We start from the raw sequence: 25,836 nt of genomic DNA, 5'->3' as shown, positions 1-25,836 counted from the left end.
TTTTGAAAGAGTAAAGGAAACAAAAGAAAAATTCGGAATAGGAATTAAAAGCCATGGAGAAGAAATAAACACTTTGAGGTTTGCCTAGGACATTGTAATTCTGTGAGAGACAGCAAAGGGCCTGGAAGAGCAGCTGAACGGAATGGACAGTGTCTTGAAATGAGGATATAAGATGAACATCAACAAAAGCAAAATGAGGATAATGGAATGTAGTCAAAATAAATCAGGTGATGCTGAGGGAATTAGATTAGGAAATGAGACAATTAAAGTAGTAAATGAGTTTTGCTATTTGGGAAGCAAAATAGCTGACGACTGTCGAAGTAGGGAGGATATAAAATGTAGACTGGCAGTGGCAAGGAAAACATTTCTGAAGAAGCGAAATTTTTTTAACATCAAGTATAGATTTAACTCTCAGGAAGTATTTTCTGAAAATATTTGTATGGAGTGTACCCATGTATGGAAGTGAAACATGGATGATAACTTATTTGTACAAGAAGAGAATAGAAGCTTTCGAAATGTGGTGCTACAGAAGAATGCTGAAGACTAGATGGGCAGATCACAATACTAATGAGGAAGTACTTAATAGAATTGTAGAGAATAGGAATCTGTGGCACAACTTGACCAGACGAAGGGATCAGTTGGTAGGACACACTCTTGAGGCATGAAGGGATCACCAATTTCATATTGGAGGGAGGCGTGGACAGTAAAAATCGTAGAGGGAGGCCACGAGATGAATACACTAAGCTGATACAGAAGGATGTAGGTACAGTAGTTATTCAGAAATGAAGAGGCTTGCACAGGATGGAGTAGCATGGAGAGCTGCATCAAAACAGTCTTTGGACTGAAGCCCACTACAGCAACAGCAACATACTTATTCCCTCATGAAGTTTGTTTAACTAAATGACTGCAGTTCTGAAGAACAGTGATAGGAATAATAACAATACCAAAAGAAACAATAACATTCACTGCCACACATTAGTGTTGTCTTTTAGCATAAAAAGGGCCCCACAATGCTGCAACAACAATTTTTGATCACATACTCAGTGGTATAAAATGTCTGGCAGACAGCAAAGTAAATTAGAAAACAAACTAAAAAAAATTCCCCTTGACAACTCCTCTTATTCCGTAGAAGGATTTCTGTTGTTATAATGTGTAGAAGGTGGTGGGTAGGAATTACTAACTCACAACTGTTTATTTTTTAAAACTTATAAATATTCAGCATGTAGCCATATTTACAAATTAATTTGTGATGGGAAATGACTCATTCCACGTCTTCGATTAGATTAGATTCTGTTTTCGTTCCATAGACCCAAAAATGAGATTATTCTCATTGGTCTGGAACAAGTCAGAAAGCATAACACTAAAAAACTCAAACATCTGAATGAAATACTCACTTCCCTAATCATTTGTCAGGAGATTGTCAAAAGATGTGAACATATTACGATAAATTTGAAGTGCTATTATCTACAGAATTAATAAACTGTCAGACTGAAACACAGTTATGAACTTTCGATAAATTTATCATATACAAGATATCTAATCTTGACTGTTGTAACCAAATGTTGTCCAAACTGAAATCTATGTACTGAGCTATTGATTGACAACACAGTAAAACCTCTACTTTACATTTTTGTGTGGTCTACACTAAAAAAATGCAAAATTGAGGAAAATGCAGAATTCTGGAAAATTTTAAATCCCCCCCCCACACACACACACACATGCAATTGGCATATATGATTAAAAATCACAATCCTCTCCAACACTTTGTATAAAATCTGTCCAAGTGAAGGACATTAAATGTACAAGACAATGTTTATACTTTAATTTGTGGTAATGAACTTCATCAGTTTTTAAAAAATCACAGATGCGTAACAGCAAGTAAAAACTCATCAAAAAACTGAAATTGATATGTGGTCAGAAGGTAATCGAGCTGTTTTCCAACATACTACGACCACAAATTTTATGTTCAAGAGACACGTTTTTGAGAGATCATCCTTTGTTCTCACCCAGAAAAAAAGCAAAAATTGATGAACATCTTGAATTAACTAAAAACATCACAGCAGCTAAATGGTTAAGTGACAAGCATAAATGCAGACATCTGCTTGATGACATACTCTGTCATCATTGCTGTTACTGAAGTGTTATTTTATGCTAAATGAGAGAAACAGTGATGTGAAGAAATGACTTTACTTCCGTAACTGACATTACAAGCTTATTAACACTCAGCTCAGTGAATTTTTGTACAATGTGTAAAATATAAATTTGAAAGAAATTTCAGGTGCTACAGTTTCGCTTCATGCCCTCTACCACTGCTGCCAATTTTATAATCTACAGTGTGTGGTGTGTGCAGTGCAAAGTATATACACGAGGAGTGTATGTAGTTGTTACAACTGTGTCAGGTCAGTTTTGAACACTTTAAAATACGAGGGCTATCCACAAAGTACATTACGTTTTGGAATTAAAAACAAATAAAGTATTGGAAATTTTTTTTATTATATACAGATGATAGCCACACTTAAATACTACTTTTCTACATAGTTGCCATTTAAATTAAGGCACTTATCGTAGCGATGGACGAGCTTGGAAATTCTTTCGTCGTAAAATTCGGCCGCCTGTGCCTTCAACCACGTGGTTACCTCTTCTTGTAGCTGTGCGTTGTCATCAAAACACTGCATAGCCAACCACTTCTTCATTGCTGGGAATAAGTGGAAGTCGCTCGGTGCCAGGTCGGGACTGTACGGCGGATGAGGAAACGAACTCCCACTTAAAAGATTCGAGAACTTCACGAGTGGCATTTGCCGTGTGGGCCCGGGCGTTGTCGTGAATCAGCAAGATCTTTGAGCCCAACTTTCCCCTGCGCTTGTTTTGTATTGCTCTTCTGAGGTTGTGCAGAGTTTGGCAATACCTTTGAGAGTTTATTGTAGTGCCTCTTTCCAGGAAATCCACAAAAATCACACCTTTTCTGTCCCAAAAGAAGAGGTAACCACGTGGTTGAAGGCGCAGGCGGCCGAATTTTACAACGAAGTAATTTCCAAGCTCGTTCATTGCTACAATAAGTACCTTAACTTAAATGGCAACTATGTAGAAAAGTAGTATTTAAGTGTGGCTTTCATCTGTATATAAAAAAAAAATTCCAATACTTTATTTATTTTTAATTCCAAAACGTAATGTACTTTGTGGACAGCCCTCGTATGTTGTGTTTTCCTCAATTTTGCAATTTATTTTTTTTTTGTTTTGGTGTAGACCACACAAAAACGTAAAGTGGAGGTTTCCCTGTGTAGTCAATCAACAGCTCAGTACATAGATTTCAGTTTTGACAGCGTTTGGTTACAACAGTCAAGACTAGGTATCGTGTGTATAATAAATTTATTAGAAGTTCATAACTGTGTTTCGGTCTGACAGTGTCTTAATTCTGTAGATAATAGCCGTTCCAATTTACTGTAATATATTCACATATTTTGGCAATCTCCTGACAAATGATTAGGAAAGTGAGTATTTCATTCAGATGTTTGAGTGTTTTAATGATATGCTTTCTGACTTGTTCCAGACCAATGAGAAGAATCTAATCTAATCAAAGATGTGGAATGAGCCATTTCCCATCACAAATTAATTTGTAAATATGGCTACATGCTGAATATTTATAAGTTTTAAAAACTAAAATCTTTCATCGACAAAGAATAAAACGAAAATTCCACATACACATGCCATCCACATTCAACACTATAGAGCACTGGTAAATAAACGCCATGTGCCTTGAAAAACAGTTCCTCAAATATTTGTGATAGTCCTGTAAAGAGATGAGAGCTGAAAAAGTTTATCAATCATTTTTCTCTGTGTGTATGCTGTATTTCACTGTTAACTGTCTTTCCAGTTTAAGGAATAACAAGTAACATCTTGGGTTCACAAATGAGGTGATATAGCCTTATTCTCTCACTGTAAATTAAAAAGATACTACAGTGAAACATAAGAAAAGGTGTTAGCAATAATGAGAGACATTAACACTTTTTAAATACATATCAGTATCTACAGACATAAAAATTCTGCGAAGAACAGTTTCAAAAACAAATTCAAATATAAAGCATTTTCAGAACTCTTCCATCTTGCATATTACTTTGTTTTCCTTGACATCTTGAAACAAAAACAAAATGAGTTCACTTAAAGGTGAGAGATACGGTTTTTTCGTGGTCTTTATTGTGTAATTTACACAACTACACACTGTGTCTTGATAATGATGAGACATCCACCTTACATATAACATTGGAGCAGAGAATCCAAACAGCATCATTCCTATTGGGTCATGAAAGGAATTTTAATTCAGCAATAGGCATTCAGTTAATCTCAACATCTTTAAATCCATGTGATGCCTGGGAAATGTGTCCCACGTACAGATTTCATCGTATTTGAAAGCTGAATTCTGTCTGACTTACAGCTGTTCCCACAAAGCATATTCATAAGCGTTCACAGCAACAGTGCTCCCATTTATGTATGTCTGAAGTCTCTTCATTAGAAAGGCGTCAGTAGCAATGACTGGAAATACAGGATTTGACAATCTTCCGAAACTGTCCTTATTGTATTGTAACTGTTTGTTGAAAAACTTTCACACAATTTGGCCTAAAGGCAAAGAAACAAAGAACACGTTAACATATTGTATTTTGTGTACAACTCTTCCAGGTTAACTAAAATAAGATTTTTCTTCATGTGGATCTGCCAGTTATTTAACATGGCAGAAACAATCTTTTCTTCCTTGCACGAAGTATCGAAAAATTATCATTTTTGTAAAATGTCATTACATCTTGTTTCACAATTTCAGGTAACATCTTTTGACCACTTCTGTGTTCCAGAGTAGCAATTACATCACTACTCTCTTTAACTTTTCTTCCTACACATACCATGTGCTCTGTCATGCCACTAGTAGATGCTACCCTGACAGTGCTCACGAAGGTAGAGCAAGTGATGAAACTTGAATCCGTTGACTGCGAGTTGACTTGTATATTTCCGTATAAGGAACTCAGTTACATTGTTAAAATGGTTGTGCTGATGTGCTAAGGCATTAAGATGTTCTTTTCTTCACAGATCAAATCATACGAAGTTCTCTTAAAACACAGTTACAGTACAGTGAAGAGAGTTCCATGAACATGATCATACCATGCATTTCTAGTTACTGCTACCAACACGTTTCTAATGAAGAGATTTCTAACAGATGCAAATGGAATTTCATGAAAAAGTTTTGTAAAACAGCTGCAAGTTGGGCAGTATGTAGTTTTCAATTACAATAGTAAATGGTACACAGGACACATTACCAAGGCATCACATGAATTTAAAGATGTTGAGATTAACTGAATGCCTATTGCTGAATCACAATTCCTTTCGTGACACAGTATGAATGATGCTCTTTGGGTTTCCTTCTTTAATGGTATATGAAAGGTGGCTGTATCATTATAAAGACACAGTGCTTGGTTGTACAAGCTTGACAATAAATGCCATGAAAAAAAATCATATCTCTCACCTTTAAGTGAACTCATTTTGTTTTTGCATCAAGATGTCACGGAAAACAAAGTTATATGCAAGGTAAAAGAGTTTTGAAATTACAGTTTCCTTCTTTATATTAGAATTTGTTTATGAAATTTTGATTCACAGAATTTTTATATTTGTATATACCGGTAAAGTTGCTAGTGTCTCTCATTATTGCTAGCACCTTTTCTTATGTGTCACTGAAGTATCTTTTATATTTACAGTAACAGAATAAGGATATATCACCTCTATTGTGAACCCAAGATGCCACTTGTAATTCCACACACTGAAAAGACAATTAATAGTGAAGTACAAAATATACACAGAGTAAAATGATTGATAAACTTTCCCAGCTCTCATCTCTTTACAGTTGTGATCTACAGGTCAACCACAAATATTTCAGGAACAGTTTTTCAAGGAATACACTTGGTTTTTATTTACCAGTGTCTTGTGGTGTTGAATGTAAATGGCAAGTGTAAATGGTGATTTCATTTTATTTTTTACCAATGAATAAAGGTAGTTAGGATAAAAAAAGTGCATTTGACAACATTTTTCATATAAAAATCTGAATGATGTATCCTACTTTTTACATGTTATATCAATTTAGTGTCCTAGATACTAGATGCAGAAAAAAATTTAGGTCCATAGGTCACCTCATTACTGAGTAGTAGGTCTCGGAAAATAAGGGAATTGGTGCCTGACTAATGACCAGCAACACACTCTTGACTCCTCAAACCTGAATTTATCAGAAGTGCTTAGAGCTAGAAATGTGCTGTTTGGCAGTTTTACTATTACAACATGTAGGTATCCATGTACCAAACACGACTAAATTCTGAAATGGTCACCTTTCACCCACTGTGAGATTACAGGCAACAATCATACAGTCCAGTTTAAATTTGACTGGGCAAAAATTATGCCCTCATTTCCGAACTATCACTGGCTACCAAAAACTAACTATGAATTCCTGGGGGTTACAATTTATGGACACATGATACACGAAAATCATATCCAAATGAGCAACATAATACCCATCAAGGCAACATAATATCCATCAAGAAGAAAATACTGGAAGAATACATATAGATACACTAAAATAAAATACAGGTTGGCTAAGGAAATATGTTGTCCCTAAATGGAATTAATAAAATATATGTGAATATCATACTGAAAATATTGAATTAAAACTACGAGAAATAAATCCCATTGTTGTTATGGAATTAATAAAATATATGTGAATATCATACCGAAAATAATGAATTAAAACTATGCGAAATAAATCCCATTGTTGTTATAACTATAAACTTCTGTGAATATTTTCTAGTTAATAAATAGGAAGCCACAGTTTGACAAGTAATAACAGTTTATTAGAATCACAATTACAGCACAACCACTACTACGGACAACATGTTGTTGTAGTCTTCAGTCCAGAGACTGGTTTGATGCAGCTCTCCATGCTACTCTATCCTGTACAAGCTTCTTCATCTCCCAGTACCTACTGCAACCTACATCCTACTGAATCTGCTTAGTGTGTTCATCTCTTGGTCTCCCTCTACAATTTTTACCCTCCACGCTGCCCTCCAATACTAAATTGGTGATCCCTCGATGTCTCGGAACATGTCCTACCAACCGATCCCTTCTTCTAGTCAAGTTGTGCCGCAAGCTCCTCTTCTCCCCATTTCTATTCAATACCTCCTCATTAGTTATGTGATCTATCCATCTAATATTCAGCATTCTTCTGTAGCACCACTTTTCGAAAACTTCTATTCTCTTCTTGTCTAAACTATTTATCGTCCATGTTTCACTTCCATACATGTCTACACTCCATTACAAATACACTCCTGGAAATGGAAAAAAGAACACATTGACACCGGTGTGTCAGACCCACCATACTTGCTCCGGACACTGCGAGACGGCTGTACAAGCAATGATCACACGCACGGCACAGCGGACACACCAGGAACCGCGGTGTTGCCCGTCGAATAGCGCTAGCTGCGCAGTATTTGTGCACCGCTGCCGTCAGTGTCAGCCAGTTTGCCGTGGCATACGGAGCTCCATCGCAGTCTTTAACACTGGTAGCATGCCGCGACAGCGTGGACGTGAACCGTATGTGCAGTTGACGGACTTTGAGCGAGGGCGTATAGTGGGCATGCGGGAGGCCGGGTGGACGTACCGCCGAATTGCTCAACACGTGGGGCGTGAGGTCTCCACAGTACATCGATGTTGTCGCCAGTGGTCGGCAGAAGGTGCACGTGCCCGTCGACCTGGGACCGGACCGCAGCGACGCACGGATGCACGGCAAGACCGTAGGATCCTACGCAGTGCCGTAGGGGACCGCACCGCCACTTCCCAGCAAATTAGGGACACTGTTGCTCCTGGGGTATCGGCGAGGACCATTCGCAACCGTCTCCATGAAGTTGGCTATGGTCCCGCACACCGTTAGGCCGTCTTCCGCTCACGCCCCAACATCGTGCAGCCCGCCTCCAGTGGTGTCGCGACAGGCGTGAATGGAGGGACGAATGGAGACGTGTCGTCTTCAGCGATGAGAGTCACTTCTGCCTTGGTGCCAATGATGGTCGTATGCGTGTTTGGCGCCGTGCAGGTGAGCGCCACAATCAGGACTGCATACGACCGAGGCACACAGGGCCAACACCCGGCATCATGGTGTGGGGAGCGATCTCCTACACTGGCCGTACACCACTGGTGATCGTCGAGGGGACACTGAATAGTGCACGGTACATCCAAACCGTCATCGAACCCATCGTTCTACCATTCCCAGACCGGCAAGGGAACTTGCTGTTCCAACAGGACAATGCACGTCCGCATGTATCCCGTGCCACCCAACGTGCTCTAGAAGGTGTAAGTCAACTACCCTGGCCAGCAAGATCTCCGGATCTGTCCCCCATTGAGCATGTTTGGGACTGGATGAAGCGTCGTCTCACGCGGTCTGCACGTCCAGCACGAACGCTGGTCCAACTGAGGCGCCAGGTGGAAATGGCATGGCAAGCCGTTCCACAGGACTACATCCAGCATCTCTACGATCGTCTCCATGGGAGAATAGCAGCCTGCATTGCTGCGAAAGGTGGATATACACTGTACTAGTGCCGACATTGTGCATGCTCTGTTGCCTGTGTCTATGTGCCTGCGGTTCTCTCAGTGTGATCATGTGATGTATCTGACCCCAGGAATGTGTCAATAAAGTTTCCCCTTCCTGGGACAATGAATTCACGGTGTTCTTATTTCAATTTCCAGGAGTGTACTTTCAGAAACGACTTCCTGACACTTAAATACATACTCTATGTTAACAAATTTCTCTTCTTCAGAAAGGCTTTCCGTACCATTGCCAGTCTACATTTTATATCCTCTGTACTTTGACTATCATCAGTTATTTTGCTCTCCAAATAACAAATCTCATCTACCACTTTAAGTGTCTCATTTCCTAATGTAATTCCCTCAGCTTCCCCCAATTTAATTCAACTACATAACATTATCCTTGTTTTGCTTTTGTTGATGTTCATCTTATATCCTCACTTCAAGACACTGTCCATTCCGTTCAACAGCTCTTCCAGGCCATTTGCTGTCTCTCACAGAATTACAATGGCGTCGGCAAACCTCAAAGTTTTTATTTCTTCTCTATGGATTTCCATTCCTACTCCAAATTTTTCTTTTGTTTCCTTTGCTGCTTGCTCAAAATACAGATTGAATAGCATTGGGGATAGGGTGCAACCCTGTCTCACTGCCTTCTCAACCACTGCTGCTCTTTCATGCCCTCAACTCTTGTAACTGCCATCTGGTTTCTGTACAAATTGTAAATAGCCTTGCGCTCCCTGTATTTGACCCCTGCCACCTTCAGAATTTGAAAGAGTATTCCAGTCAACGCTGTCAATAGCTTTCTCTAAGTATGCAAATACTAAAAACATGACAACATACTGAATTAAAATAAAAGACAGAGAAATACATGTAGCAAAACAAAGAGGAAATAGGTCACACTAACAGGGCCAAGACAGGTGCAGACCACTATTTAGTCACAGCAGAATTATGTCAATGGACAGCTATATATAAAATCCAAGGGGAGGAGAGGGCATAAAAGAATGGAATACTGACATAAACAAAATGAAGGACAATGACAAGGCTCAGGAGTTTGTCAGTAAGCTTCAAAGCAGATCTGAGGTTCTAACAATGGAAGACAATCTCGACACTGATGGTCAGTGGGAAACGATAAAAAACAAATGTGGAAGAAGCAGCAGTAGAAGTGAATGGAAAAAGACAATAAGGAAGAAAAACCCACAGTTCTCATAAGGATATGAGCAAAAAGTGAAAAAATAAGATTAGCAATGGACAAACACCTACAGAAAGATAGCAACAAAAACAAAAAAGCATATGAATTGAAAACTAAAAATTTGCTCAGAAGGAAATAATGAGAACATGTAGATAGTCTAATTAAAAGAGCAGAAAAGGATACAACTACAGTGAATGCAAGAGATTTTTAGAGGTCAGTTAGGTTCTTCAGAAAAGGATATACACCACGGATGTATGGCATTAAAAATGAAAGTGACAATACAGTTTTGTAAAGAGCAAAATGTACGGAAGTTTGGAAGGAATATTTTGAGGAACTTCTAAATATTGAAGATGGAAGTACAGAAATGGTGGAACAGCATAAATATCAGAACTCGGATCCCTTAGTTGCACTGCCGGTAATGAAAGAGACAGCACATATACAATAAAATACTACAAAACAGAATTCCAGGGAGAGATGGAATAACAGATGGACTACTTAGGAAGAGAGAAGATACAACTGTCAAAGAAATACAAAAACTTGTGGCCAACATGTGGAACAAAGAAAGAATTCCACATGAGTAGGCACAAGTGACCAAAGTATCAGTCCATAAAAAAGTGATAAACAAGAATGCAGGGATTATAGGGCCATCTCATTAATTAGCACAGCCTACAAAGTATTGTTCAAGATTATCGACAAAATACTTGGAACCATATTTAAAAGAGATAATGGAAGAGAAATGAGTGGAATTTACAAATAATCGATCCACTACTGACCACATATATGTACTGAGAGATGCCATGTCAGAATACTGTGAATACAGCAATGCAATTACAATACTGTTTGTTGGGCTTAAGCACGCCAATGATAGTATACACACAGAAAAGTTGTGAGAGACAATGCTGAAGTTAGGAATACCAAAGAAGATTACAAATCTTGTAAATGTTGCACTGAAAAGCTCAAAAGGGACAGTGAAAATGCGTGGAGAATATTTCAGGGTCTTGGTCATAAAAACAGGGGTCAACTATGACATGAAATATTACACCCCTTATTCAACATTACAATACAGGAAGCACTGGATGCAGCAAGCAAAGCAGTACAGCGAATTAAAATAGGAATAACAATGAACATACTGCTCTTTGCAGATGATGCACCACTAATCACTGATAATCTGGATGACCTGAAAATACTTGTAAGAATGTTATTTAAAGCAGTAAAGGAAGTTGGATTACAGATAAATGATAAGGGAAAAAATCATGAGGATGGAAAGACATTATAAGACAAAAAGGTGAGAAGCTCTGCAGATTGATAAACATGTGTTTGAAAAACAGATGAGTTTAAATGTCTGGGAGCAGTAGTAAACGGCATAAATGATGTACAAGAAAGAGAAGGAAGGGTCAAAGCTACATCCAGAGTGCCACATTCACTCAACAAACTAGTCACCGAAAATTGTTTCCAGAGAAACCAAAATATGGATATATAAAACTATAATCAGACCAGTATTACTACATGGGGCAAAAGGAGACACATATACAGTGAGTAACATATAGAAATTTGAAAATTAAATGCTGTGAAAGATATTTGGGCATCATGAGGAAGGAGAATAGTGAAGGGAAAGGACAGGGAACATAGGGAGTTGTATAACAAACTAGATGACGTTGCAGAAGCCAAGACAAAGAGACTGATGTGGGCAGAAGAGAGAAGGGATTAATATTGAGGGAAGTGCCAAGAGAAGAAACCTGAAGAATGAAGATCTTTAGGCAGACCAAAAATAAGATTGAGAGACCAGGTGGCCAAAGATCTTTAAATAAATGGAGCAAAGGAAGAAGATGCCAAGGACAGAATGCTGTGTGGAGGAGGCTACATGATGAAGCCAAAAACTGACTGTGGCTTGTGAGGCTAGGAGAATAAGATTAAGAGTCGTACTTCAGGAGCCCCACCCCCTCAATTTTATAGGTTCACTAAAGGGTTTCAAAAATGACATGTTTTTTGTGATATACTACAAGCAGGGTGGATAAAAACTAGCAATGTGGTGGCGTTTGTACTCTAGTGGAGCGGCCTACCAAAGGCGTCTGTACCCCATGTCAGGGGCGGCCTGGAAATTATATCGGCAATCCGTTCTGAAGCAAGCGTGGCGATCATGCTTCTCACCTTCGAGTTATGATGTGTGACATTAATGTTAAATTTTCCGGAGTAATAGCCCCGCAGTCGGATCTCCGGGTGAGAGCAACTTTGGTGTCCCAAACACCAAGAGGTGCCGAGAAGAAGATACAGACTCTCCAAGTCTGTACATATAACTGTCGCTCTCTAATAGGCAATGACAGACTAGAAGAGATTGAGAAAGAGCTTACAAAAATCAACTGGAGTATTGTTGGTTTAAGCGTAGTACGCCGAAAACGGGAAGACTGTCTCCGTTTGCACTCTGGCAACTTGTTTTACTTTTGTGGCGACCCAGAAGCAAAACTCAATGGAGTTGGGCTCTTGATCAACAAGAATATTGCTGATAGAGTATCTGCCTTAGAAGGAACTTCCAGCAGGACAGCTCGAATGGCCCTGAACGTGTCGAATAGGATAAAATACAGACTGTTCAGCTGTACGCTCCCACCTCAAGACACCCTGACGAAGAAATTGAATCCTTTTATGAAAGTCTGGATAGCACCTGTAAAAAAGGTAGCGATTGTCAGTTCCAGTTGCTCATTGGCAATTTCAATGCAAAAGTTGGCACCAAGAAACAAGGCGACACAGTGGTGGGCAACTATGGGATTGACGACCGATACGATAGAGGTGAGAGATTAGTCCAGTTCGCTGAGTACACCAATATGTCCATCATGAATATGTTCTTTAAGAAGCACCCTGAGCGAAAATGGACTTGGAGGAGCCCAAATTTCAGTGTCAAAAATGAGATAGACTTTATTCTGTCAAACATTCCACAGATTGTAAAAGACATATCAGTGCTAAATCAGTTCAACACTGGCAGTGATCACCGTCTTGTGAGAGCAAGGGTCGAACTCAATGTAAGAAATGAAAGGAATAAACTTATGAATGGGAAGAGAAGGGTAATCAACCTGAAAACCCTGGAAGAACATTCCTCGAAATTCCAAGAAGTCCTCCAAAGCAAGTTCCACGTAACTAAAGATGGTGATTTGGCGGAAATTATTGTTTCAAGTGCACAAGAAGTCGGTGGCCTATGCCAAAAAAGACAAACAACCAAAGAAATTCAGTGCCAAAACTGAAACCCTTTTACAACAGAGGAGAGAAATGAAAATCCAAAACCAATTGCGACATGGTAGCATATTCCGAAACTATGTAAGGCAGTGCGAAGAGAATCAAAAACTGACATACAGAAATTCACTGAAGACACCTTACGAGCAAGCTTCGAGAACAAGACAAGTTTAAAGTCGGCCAAACGCAAACTCATAATCCGTAAAAAGCAGAGAATCGCACTCGATGGAAATGACAGTCGAATCACTGAAAAGGAGGAGGTTTTGAAGTTCATCAGAGACTTTTATAGCAATTTGTATAGCAATCCAAGGGAAAATTTGAGTGTATCTAAATTAAATGATGTACCTAGTGTTCCAGATATACTCCCATCGGAAGTCACGTGTGCTCTAGATAGCATGAAGAAGGGAACAGTGCCGGGTGATGATGAGCTCAGTGTTGACATCCTCAAACTGACAGGAGAGGTAACAATAAATCACTTGGCAAAAGTATTTACTTCCTGCCTGCACTATGCTTCAAGGCTAAGATTACTTTGATACACAAGAAAGGAAGTATTCACAATATTAAGAACTACCGTCCTATCAGCTTGCTCTCAATTTTGTACAAAATTTTCACAAAGATCTTGTTACACCGAATTAGTTCCACCCTAGACTCAGCCCAACCTATAGAACAAGCAGGATTCCGAAGCAATTTTAGCACTATTGACCACATTCTGACCGTTAGTGAAGTGATAAGCAGAGCGAATGAATACCAACTGCCTCTCTGCATTGCCTTTGTTGACTTTGAAAAGGCAATTGACTCCATTAGCCATGTAGCTGTCCTCCAAGCTTTGAGTGAGCAAGGAATGGGAGCAACATACGGTGAAGTGCTCAGGAAAATCTACGAGAATTCTTCAGCTTATGTTAACATCGGCGAATCAACTCGAGAATTCCACATAATGAGGAGTGTCAGGCAAGGTGATCCCATCTCCCCAAAACTGTTCTCTGCTGTATTGGAAATGACTATGTCAAAGCTGAGCTGGGAAGGTAAGGGAATTAGAATTAATGGAAGAAGGCTTACAAACTTGAGATTTGCTGATGATATTGCCTTACTGGCCAAGGACTTCGCAGATCTCCAAAACTTAGTTACAGATCTTGCATTGGAATGTGAGCTGGTTGGCTTGAACATGAACCTTTCCAAAACAAAAGTAATGACCAACAAATGGGTCCCAGCTGGAGATGTGAAAGTCAAGGACAGTCTACTAGAAGATGTCAGTGAATATGTCTACCTTGGCCAGATTATAAATATGAAGGGAGACATAAGGCCATAAATCTATCGACGCATCAAGCTTGGCTGGCAAGCATTTGGGAAGAATTCAGCAGTATTCAAACAAAAACGCCAGTAAATCTGAAGAAAGCAGTATTTGATCAATGCATTCTTCCTGTGATGTCGTATGGCTGCGAGACGTGGACACTGAACTCATTTACAAAAGGGAAACTTACGACAGCACAGAGAACCATGGAGAGATAAATGCTGGGCTATACAAGAAAGAATAGGAAGAGGGCAGATGACATTGGGTCTGTGACGAAGGTTAATGACATCTTAGAGACAGTAGGTTCCTTGAAATGGCAGTGGGCTGGCCACATCGCAAGAAGAAAAGACAACAGATGAACGAAACTAGTACTGGAGTGGAGTCCGAGAGAGCACCGGAGGCCTAGAGGAAGACCACAGACAGATGGGACAAAGACATCAAGAAGATCGCTGGTAACACCTGGCAGAGAACTGCCCAAGACCATCCCACTCGGAGAAGACTGCTGAAAGCCTACCTGAATCCACGACTCGAAGAGGCCACATCATTTAATGACTGAATTGGCTGATGATGATGATGATGATGAATACAAGCACAGGCATTAAAGCATCAAATATCTCTCAATTTCATTATTCCCATATTGAGAAGACACAGTCTATTGAAATGTACATTCATACGTCTTTTGTGAAGATATCTGCCATTTGTTGCATGGAGCTGATATATTGAACAGCCAGACTTACCTCAATCTACAACTATCAAATTATTTTCAATATCTACATGCCTCTCTCATTTATGTTCCTATTTCTGTAACAGATGTATGCATGAGCAAATATCTTCATAAATTGTTGCAGTTTCCACAAATATTTTAAATTCTTCAAGGACAGTTTTCAACCACTCAGCTTTTGTTGTAGCTGTTGACAAAGTAATATATTTTGCTCTGTTCAAGATAGTGAAACAGATGTATGCATCTTTGTAACTTGAGAAGCAGTATCTCCAAAAACATGGATGATGTATCTTGTTGCAGAACTTTGGTGCTCTTCCCTTTCCCCGTCATAATTAGCATAGCAGAGAAGAGCAATTTGAGTTTTCCTTCTCATAACAGAGACATCAAGCGTCCATCAAACAATCTATTAATTCTCTGGATTTTTTTTTAACTATGTTTCCACAAGCATTTTCAACGAGTTTGGTTTCCATCAATCTTCCATATTGAATCTTTTCAATAAGTTTAGAAGATACACATACTGACTAAGAAACAGATTGCCATTGGTTCTCTACACAACAAGTCCCAGGAAGAATTTTGGTTCACCAATGTCCCGCGTTTCAAATGATGTTTTTAGCTTATTTTTAATATCTGTGAGTATGTTTTTAAAGCTCTCAGCAATTAGAATATCTACTGCAGCAGATACATACCAGACACATCAGAGCTTTCAACACAGACACACCAATTAACTTCAGACTGTTGAAAACAGATTACCTTTCTAAAATTTTCAGATGTACAGTTCCTTTATTGATTCTACATACAAGTCTTTCCTTATTCTTAACACTATTGGACACTTTAATGTAATTTTTTTACTTAGTTCTTCATGTAAGAACACATTATGTACATCCATTTTTTCCACAAAAAGATCATGTTCATTCATCACGCTAAGAAAATTTCTCAATGTAGTGAGTCAAGCAACTGGGACATACATCTCCTTGTAGTTATACCCCATTAACTGTGCAGAACCTTTAATAACCAAACGTGCCTCATATCTTTCAATATTTCAAGCTTATTTTGAACACCTACTTGCTGTTTCATTTTTCGAAGAGGTACATAAGCCCAAGTTCTGTTGGATGACAGAGTCAAATCCTTCCTTTACTGCTTTTACCCATTCTTCCTCATCATGCTGATCCTTCACACCTACAAGATTCTGAGGTAAATTTTCCAATAAATGCTCCTACATTCATGGCTATTAGTAGTCATCCAGGTTTTCTTGTAAATCTATTGTTTTTCTGTTGAGATTCTGTTTCCTTCACCTCTTCTGAACTTACAGGCTCTTAGTTATCTCCAGCAGCTTGTTCAGTTTTGTAAAAATTAGTTCCATTCTGATGTCCTCAATCTTCTGCTTTATACTGTCCATTTGAACAGTCTGCTTCATGATTCAATTATCAGTGCTTCCATCTTCAAATAAAAAAAAAATAGTCTTTTTCAAAACTTATACCTCTGCCAAATACCATACAATTTTATTTGAGAAACCGTTATCTACAACCACAATCATAATGGTACACTACCAAACCATTCAAAGTGCCCAGTTTGAATTGCTCATGAAAAGCAGTGAAGCTTACATTATACTAGGTACGTAAAGCTGGTTGAAACCTGAAATTGATAACACACAACATTTTGTGGAAATTTAAAAGTATATTGAAAGGCTAGGCAAATGGGAAACGGAGGTGGTGTATTTGTCACAGTAAACAAGGAACTCAAATCCACAAAGGTAGGAACTGAATGTGCACGTGAGATTGACTGAGCAAGACTCCATATCAGGGGTGGGCATAAAATGATAACTGGATCCTTCTATCACCCACCCGACTCTTTTTCTGATGTAACCAAAAACTTAAGGAAAAAAAAAAAAAAAAAAACCTTCAGTTCACTTGAACATAAGTTCCCCAATGATACTGTAATCATCGGTGGAGACTTTAATCATCCAATAATTAACTTGGAAAATTACAGTTTTGTTAGTGGTGGCAGTGATAAGATATCCTGCAAAACTTTACTAAATGCTTTCTCAGAAAACTACCAAGAACACACAGATACGAATCCCACTCACCATGGAAATATTTTGGATCTAATGATAACAAATATACCCGACCTCTTTGAGAATGTCCACATAGAAACTGGTATCAATGACCATGACACCATTGTGGCAACAATGATTACCAAAGTACAATTAAAACAAGCAGAAAGATGTTCAGTGAACTAGATTAAAAAATCTAGTAGTGTCATATCTCAAAGAGGAACTTGAAACTTTCAGCACAGAGCAGGAGGATGTAGAGGAACTACGGCTCAAGTTTGAAAGAATAGTTGACCATGCACTGGACAGACATGCATCCAGCAAAACAGTCCACAATGGGAGGAAACCTCCACTGTATACAGTCGCTGTAAAGAAACTTCTAATGAAACAGAGATTAGTGCATAATTGGTGTAGAACAAAGCAAAGAGCAGTTGATAGAAAGATGCTGCATGAAATTCACTTGGCTGCCAAGAGATCAATGCGTGATACCTTCAGTGACTACTGTAGCAGAATATTGTCAAGTGGTCTTTCACAGAGCTCAAAGAAATTCTGTTTGTATGTAAAGGCTGTTATTGGCACCAAAGTTAGTGTCCCATCTCTAAAAAATGATTCAGGAACTGAAATTGAGGGTAACAAAGCAAAAGCTGAAACACTGGACCTCAGTTTTCACATGTTCCTTTACAAAGGAACACCCAGGAAGTGTTCCCAATTTAGTCCTTGTAGCACTGAAAAGATGAATGAAGTAAGTATTAGTGTCAGCGGTGTTCAGAAACAGTGTAAGTCGTTAAAACTGAACAAAGTTACAGGCCCCAGTGTATTCCCTGTCAGATTCTATACTGGATTTGCGATTTAGATAGCCGCTCTTCTAACTATTAACTATCATACATCCCTCGAACAAAAAACTGTACTCGGTTATTTAAGAATGGAACTGGTCACACCCATCTACAAGAAAGGTAGTAGACATGATCCACATTCCAATACGCTTGAGATCGATTGTTTTAGAATATTCTGAGCTCAAACATAATGAGATATATTAAACAGAATGTCCTCCTAACCATCAACCAGCACTGTTTTCAAAAATATCAACCATGTAAAACCCAACTCGCACCTTTTCTGATGACCTGCTGAAAACTTTGGACCAACGCAACCAGTTAGATGCAGGATTTCTTGATGTTCGAAGAGCATTTGATTCAGTACCATATCTATGCTTACTGTCAAAAGTACGATCAATGGGGTATCAGGTGAAATTTGTGACTGGACTGAGAACTTTTTGGTAGGGAGTATGCAACATGTTGCAGAAGCAACAAAAAAAAGTATGCCAAATCTAAATGAATGCAAAATCTCCAAGATTGGTGATCTTTTATAGAAGCTCGAAATTTAGTGCAGACTTCAATGCAAGATGCTTATAATAGTTTCCATAACGAAACATAGTCTCAAAACCTGGTAGAAAACTCAAAGAGATTCTCGTCGTATGTACAGTGTGCTAGAGGCAAAATAAAATCAATGCCTTCTCTGCACGATAGCAATGAAAAATGCTGTCGACAACAGTGCTACCGAAGCAGAGTTACTTGACACAGCCTTCCGAAATTTGTTCACCACAGAAGAGGAAGTAAATACTCCAGAATTTGAATCAAGAACAGCTGCCAACATGAGTAGTTTAGAAGTAGATATCCTTGGAGTAGTGCAGCAACTTCAATCACTTAATAAAAGCAAATCTTCCAGTCCACACTGTATATCAATTAGGTTCCTTTCAGAGTACGCTGATGCAATAGTTCCATACTTAACAACAACATAAAACCGCTCCCTCAACAAAAGATCTGTACCCAAAGACTGGACTATTGCCCAGGTCACACCAATATTCAAGAAAGGTAGTAGGCGTAATCCTCTAAATTACAGGCTCGTATCACTAATGTCAATATGCAGCAAGATTTTGGAACATATACTGTGTTCGAACATTATAAATTACCTTGAAGAGAATGGTCTATTGACACACAGTCAACACGGATTTAAGAAAACATAGTTTTTGCGAAACAACCAGCTCTTTACACACGCAAAGGGTTGAGTGCTATTCACACGTGATTTCAAATTGATTCCATATTTCTAGATTTCCAGAGGGCTTCTGACACTGTTCTACGCAAGCAGCTTGCAGTGAAATTTTGTGCTTATGGAATACCACCTCACTTATGTAACTGGACTTGTGATTTCCTGTCAGAGGGGTCACAGTTCACAGTAAATGACGGAAAGTCATCGAGTAAAACATAAGTGATTTCTGGTGTTCCCCAAGGCCCTCTGCAAAACAATTTAGAAAAGATATGTGTATGATGCAAAATTTGGTAATTGACCTTAAATAATGAGAAGTGCACGGTCATCCACATGAGTGCTAAAAGGAATCCATTAAACTTCGGTTACAGGATAAATCAACCAAATCTAAAGGCCATAAATTGAACTAAATACCCCGAATTACAATTACACAAAACTTAAAAGCAAATCAAAGACTGCGTTATACCAGCAGAACACTTAGAAAATGTGACATATCTACTAAGGAGACTGCCTACACTTCAATTCTCCGTCCTCTTTTTGGAATACTGCTGCGCTGTCTGGAATCCTTACCAGATAGGATTCACAGAGTACATTGAGTATGTTCAAAGAAGAGTAGCATGTTTTGTATTAGGCCTATCACGAAATAGGGAACAGAGTGCCATTGGCACGATACAGGATTTGGGGTGGAAATCACTGAAACAAATGTTTTTTTCGCTTTGGTGGAATCTTCTCACAAAATTTCAACCACCAACTTTCTCCTCCAAATGTGAAAATATTTTGTTGACGCCAGCCTGCACAGAGAGAAACGATCATCATAGTAAACTAAGGAAAATCAGAGATCACACACAAAGGTATAGGTGTTCGTTTTTTTCTGTGTGCTGTCCAAGACTGGAATAATAGAGAGTTATTGTGAAGGTAGTTCAATGAATCCTCTGACCGGCACTTAAGTGTGACTTGCAGAGTATCCTTGTGGATGTAGATCTTGGATGGTGAGTCATTGCCAGATGTAGAAGTAACTTCGGGTGTGTCCTAGGGAAGTGTGCTGGGACCCTTGCTGTTCAGGTTGTATATTAATGACCCTGCAGGCACTATGAATAATAAAATCAGGCTTTTTGCAGATGATGCAGATATCTATAATGAAATACTATCTGAAAGAAGCTGCATAAATATTCAGTCAGATACTGGTAAGATTTCAAAGTGGTGGAGATACTGGCAACTCACTCTAAATGTTTAGAAATGTGAAACTGTAGATTCACAAAACGAAGAAACATACTTTCCTATGACTATAATATTAACGAGTCACTGTTGGAATCAGCCAACTTGTACAAATACCTGGGCATAACACTTTGTAGGGATGTGAAATGGGTTGATTACATAGGTTCAGTCGTGGGTGAAGCAGGTTTATTGGTAGAATGCTGGGGAAGTGCAATCAGTCTACAAACAAGACTGCTTACAATCATTCGTGTGACCCGTTCTAGAATATTGCTGAAGTGTGTGTGATCCATATCAAATGGGACTAACAGGGGATGCCGAACATATACAGTGAAGGGCAGCACAAATGGACACAGGTTTGTTTAATCTGTAGGAGATTGTCATAGAGATACTGAAGGAATTGAACTGGAAGTCTCTCGAAGATAAGACGTAAACTATCCCAAGAATGTATAGTAACAATGTTTCAAAAATCTGTTTTAAATGATTACTCTTACTACAACCCCCCCGTATCACTTAAGTCAAAGTGTTTCTTTTTCATTTTCCAGTAGGGCAAATAATATGTTCTGAAACACTTGTCAAATGTTTCCCTATCACCTACACAGTATGTTTCTCAATTTACCTTGCAATTTTAGTTGCTTATAAAAAATGTGCACATGAAATATGAAGTGAACATTGGAAATTATTAATACTTTCAAAAAAAAGGTTAATATTTATCATGATGAGAATTAAATACGGAGAAAACAATGACATTGGCTAATCTAGGCTTAGTGGTACGTCGCAGCTCAATTATTTACCATAATCTTCATTCCACATCCATATTCACTGGCTTACCTGACTTGCTGCAATCAAAATGTTGGGTCAAGAGCAATGTTCGATCATTGGCTTTGGCCACTGACGTAAAGATTAAGAGCTACTGCCATGTAACTTTTGGTGCACATATTTATAGTTTTGTTCTTAATTGGCGAAGCCCATGAATGTGGGCAAACGAAAAACCGAAACAGATTGATCTGTAGCTTAGACTGAGTATAGATTTACAGACTGATCTGTACCTTAGCCCTTTTGAAAAAACTGCCAATAGCATTACATTACACTCACCATATTGTTTACAGAGTTTATTGTATGTTTCCTATGTCACCAATCAAAGTGGAGGACTTGTGTCTAACATTTCTCTACACCAAAAATGTCAACTTTTGGTATTAGTTAATAGCGTGATAACATTCCAACACACTGACATCATTAAAACGGCCTTGAGAAACAACATATGGTTGATGTCCCTAAAAGCCATTAGCAAAATAAAATACGATAATTTCCTAGATCTACAGGATAAAAAGGGGTTCCGAGCTGGGAATGATTTTGTCATTAATGGTTTCAAACCCATAAGAGACAAAAAAAATATCAGACCACAATGAGAAAATACAGTTTCAATCAGGGTAATGAGTGTAACTATGCAATGTATTATAAGCATATAAACAAGACATGACTACCCAACCTATGCCTTGGACTACACTGCATCTCAGAATGTTATGAGAAGCATAAAAACACACACAGATCTAGCACATAACACAATGCAACACATCAGGCCCTTCAATGGATCACATCTCTATTTGAGCTATGTTCCAGTAAACAACATAATCTATGCCATCACCTAAAAGAAATAAACTACATACCATAAAGAGATGTTATGGGCAAAGGTCCCGAGTTCGAGTCTCGGTCGGGCACACAGTTTTAATCTGCCAGGAAGTTTCATATTTTACATACCATAAACTAAACACAGCCAACATACGCACTGAAACTTTCAAACAAAAGCATCTATATTGCCGTCTACACAATGTATGACGTCACACTTCAAAAATATACCAATTGCTCTTGTAATAAATTTCATAACTAGACAAAAATGTATACTGTGTTAAAGACATGGCTTCAAAAAATATTTTTGCTGCTAACGTTTCTCTTTGTTCAGTCACATGCAAGTACACAATTAATCACAGAAATCAGCCTTTCACGGGAGAAGTAGAATAGGTGAAGTGTCGACAGTGATATGCAAGCAAAGTAGCGCAGCATGAAATACATATAGCCTATGTCACTGTGAGTTTTGAGAAAACAATTGAACATTTTTAACACACATATTATGCGATTACACATATATTTACATGTTACTGCACAGCTTGATATGTCTATTACCATTGCATGTCCAAGGTCAAGTAAATATAGCAAGAGTTACGTTATGCCCCCTCCCCTGCATATTTTGGATTTGATGTAGGCCCCTATCACAGTGGTAAACAAAACACAATGAAATGCCTGTCAGAAATTTGTTTAGCATCTAATGTAGCTTTTCTGAATTTAGCTTGCAGAGTACATTCAATATGGTGTGAACGGTGGAATCTAAGCATGCGACCTGTTACCACAAAATTATCTCACGTTCACATAGGTTATCTTCGGCAACTCATAACCAAACTGTCATCTTCCAATCCCACCTAGAACTCGATGATCATGATGAGTCCCATACTTCTTTACAGAGCGTAGGGGAGCGACACAGGAGACCCATGCCGCCTTACTAGGCAAGGTCCTAGTGGAGGTGGTTTGCCGTTGCCTTCCTCCGACCGTAATGTGGATGAATGATGTTGATGAAGACAACACAACAACACCCAGTCATCTCAAGAACTAGAACTCAAGCTACACTAAACATCTGACTGTTGGCACATTTGAGGTGGGTGGGGGTGATGGTGGTGTAAAGGGAGCAAAATGTGTCCCAATTACACTTTCGGCATGAATATTGCATTTACAGTCTCACACATTTGCTTACACTATTCCACTAACGGTAATATAAATAAAATACTGGTTTTAAAAATTTACACATGGACTCAGTAACATATGACATTCTTGACCAGTCCTTCATTAATTCAGATTCAGAAACTCTAAACCCTTCAAACATGTTTATGTTAAAAAAGCAAAAGTTATTTCAAACGATAAACTCCAAGTCGTTTTCCACTATACTAAAACTTACAACGTAGGCCTACTTGACACTTACTCCATATGCAAACAAAAAGTTAAACCCATATAGCTCTGATCTCATGCTCACTATCCAGTTCTTGGCAATATATCCCACTGCACTGGATTAAAGCTATATGGATAAAGTTTGTACACTGACTGCGAGTCACGCAAATTGCAATAGCGCAACTTGAATACGTCTGGCCAAGGGGCAAATCACGTACCGTGGAATACAAATTTAATGTCAGATCGTATAAAATTCCACAGTGGTTACGCAAAACCTGCCTGCAATGGGCATAATTAAGTTCCCAAACAATAAATTAATGGGTATCATATCAATGCCCATCTCCAAACTGACTACCTATTATCAGCTACTGTCATTTACAAAAAGAACAATACTGTCAACAAACAGACATAACCGAAGCAAGCAAAAATAAAACATGTCACTTCAGTATGTTAAGGGGCGAATTTCAAAAATTCAAGTTTACAAATCGTCTAGACAACCGTATTTCTTCAGTAGACACATATTGTTTCATTCAAATGAAATCTCACCGGAAAGTACCCATATCAAGGCATCAACAATCATTTTCAATTTTCACTGAGAATACTATGACTAACGTAAAATTTACTGCAAACAGTTCAAGACAGTTACTAGGTCAAACGGAACTGAGAAATAATGACCACGATGTGTTTCAGAAATACATATCATTCTCAACAATGTCGCTTTCTAATGTCAAAAAACACAAGAAAGTGTCAACAAACCTTTATGTTTTCCACTGAGATGAAAAATCAATTCTTGAAGCAAAGAAGTAAATGTTTCACTGTTTACATCTGAGCACCAGTCTTTAGCTAACGATAACACATTGTCTTCATATTCTTTACACGACATACTGATAGTTCGCGTGCCCTCCCGCCCTTCATTACAGTTGACACTGTCCAACGCACGAGAGCAGATCCACCTAGCGGTAGCTACTGAAGCTAATTGATAGTAACATCTTTAACGTTGCTGATCTGTAATACCTTAGACAGTGATGCATGTGGCCAGTGAAAGATTTACACGGAAGATATTTCTTATTGTCAAAACAACTGGCATGACAGTGAGCCACTTGAGTGTACCTACAGACCACATGACTGCCCGGTGTGGGAGTAGGAAGTTGTATGTGCATTTTCGCTGCATGTGGAAAAACGTCTTTATTACTTATGACTACATTAAAAAGTTACCCGTAATGGAGATTTATCTTGGAGCACTTTTTAATATCTTTGGAATTTCATCTGTTTATGAGCTATTTAATTTGCTTCGCGAAAGTAACAGACAGCAAATTCAGCTTCATTGCCTGTAATGCTTAATAACCATTTTATTCCAATAACCAACTAAAACGTTATAAGAATATGCGTACAAATCGCTGAGAGGTGTATGCATACTGACATTTTTGCTACAGAAACAAGCTCAGTTGGCCATTGTTGATTTACTGTCTTTAAAGTATCTTATCAGTGGAGTAAACTGTTCTCTATAAATGAAGAGTCTTTAACAATGACGCTATGAACGCCCGAAGATTCATATAGTAAGTATACTAAAATCCACAATACTGCAGCATATGCATAACCCCGACAATTTTATTTTAGACAGGAGTAGTTTATTACGTACAATAACAACGAAATTAAAATTTAACATTCTTTGATAGAGACAGATGAGGCAGCCATTTCTTAGAAGATATTTTTGTTCAAGCCCACTTCAGATACCAGGACATTCTTTGTACAAAGTCCTGGTCAATATGCAAAGCTATGGAACAGATTCATTGGATGATTCCAATAAATGAAAATAGCTTGAACGATTCCATGTATTTTATTTACCAAAGACTTTTTTCAAAGAAACAGACTATTCTTACTTTTAGAAGTATATGATATACAAGCGATATTTTCGTAGATCTCTATCTACATTTACCTCGATTAAACAAAGGAACGTGTTGTTTTCATGGCTATTTTAATATTCTCGTCTGTAGTCTTAAATCTGTGAAGTTCGTGTCACACGATTTTCGATCATGTACTGTACTACCCAAATTCACCATTATCCTTGGGATAGTTTAATTATTCGCATGTTCTAGGGACCGTAGGAATCGTAAATGCAATCAATGAAGTGTAATGAGCCTGTTTTACAACGATACATTTTTTCTCAGTGAAAAACTGGCAGCATCCTGCCCATTTACATGATTGTCTGAAGCTACTTTTTCTGTTATTTCTTTTTTTACGTGTAATGAGTTTACCTGACGATGTTCTCTACTTCAAAAACATCTGCCCCGTCACCCAGACACATGAACATACTTAAAAATTATTCTCTAGAGTAAGAGGAGTTGTCAAACGGGTATGATTTCAGTTTATGTTTGAAATTAATTTTATTGTCTACTAGCTGTTCCCAAGCATGTCTTCCTGTGGCTTATTCTAGTTAAGTGAAAAAGAAAGAAAACAGAAAGCACATGTTTATAACATGTATGGGAATGGGATATATGTCCTATCTCCTTTTCCTCCCATCTCAGTCC

The 25,836-nt window shown here is 38.4% G+C and overlaps 1 protein-coding gene across 5 annotated transcripts in view; it reads right to left on the bottom strand.

Moving 5' to 3' along the window:
- Positions 1–24,252, bottom strand: part of LOC124592534 (gamma-tubulin complex component 3-like) — a 293,359-nt gene extending 269,107 nt beyond the window's left edge. For all 5 annotated transcript variants that reach the window (XR_006977520.1, XM_047131845.1, XM_047131844.1 and 2 more), the window contains exon 1: positions 24,065–24,252. Coding sequence is in view for 4 of the 5 variants with exons in the window: in XM_047131845.1 (XP_046987801.1) it covers positions 24,065–24,191 (127 nt within the window). In the remaining variant the exon portion in view is untranslated. The remainder of the gene's footprint in view (positions 1–24,064) is intronic.
- Between the last annotated feature and the right edge of the window lie 1,584 nt (positions 24,253–25,836).

Source organism: Schistocerca americana, chromosome 2 (assembly GCF_021461395.2).
Source record: "Schistocerca americana isolate TAMUIC-IGC-003095 chromosome 2, iqSchAmer2.1, whole genome shotgun sequence".
Classification (NCBI taxonomy): domain Eukaryota; kingdom Metazoa; phylum Arthropoda; class Insecta; order Orthoptera; family Acrididae; genus Schistocerca; species Schistocerca americana.
This window is presented reverse-complemented; position numbering and strand designations above follow the sequence as displayed.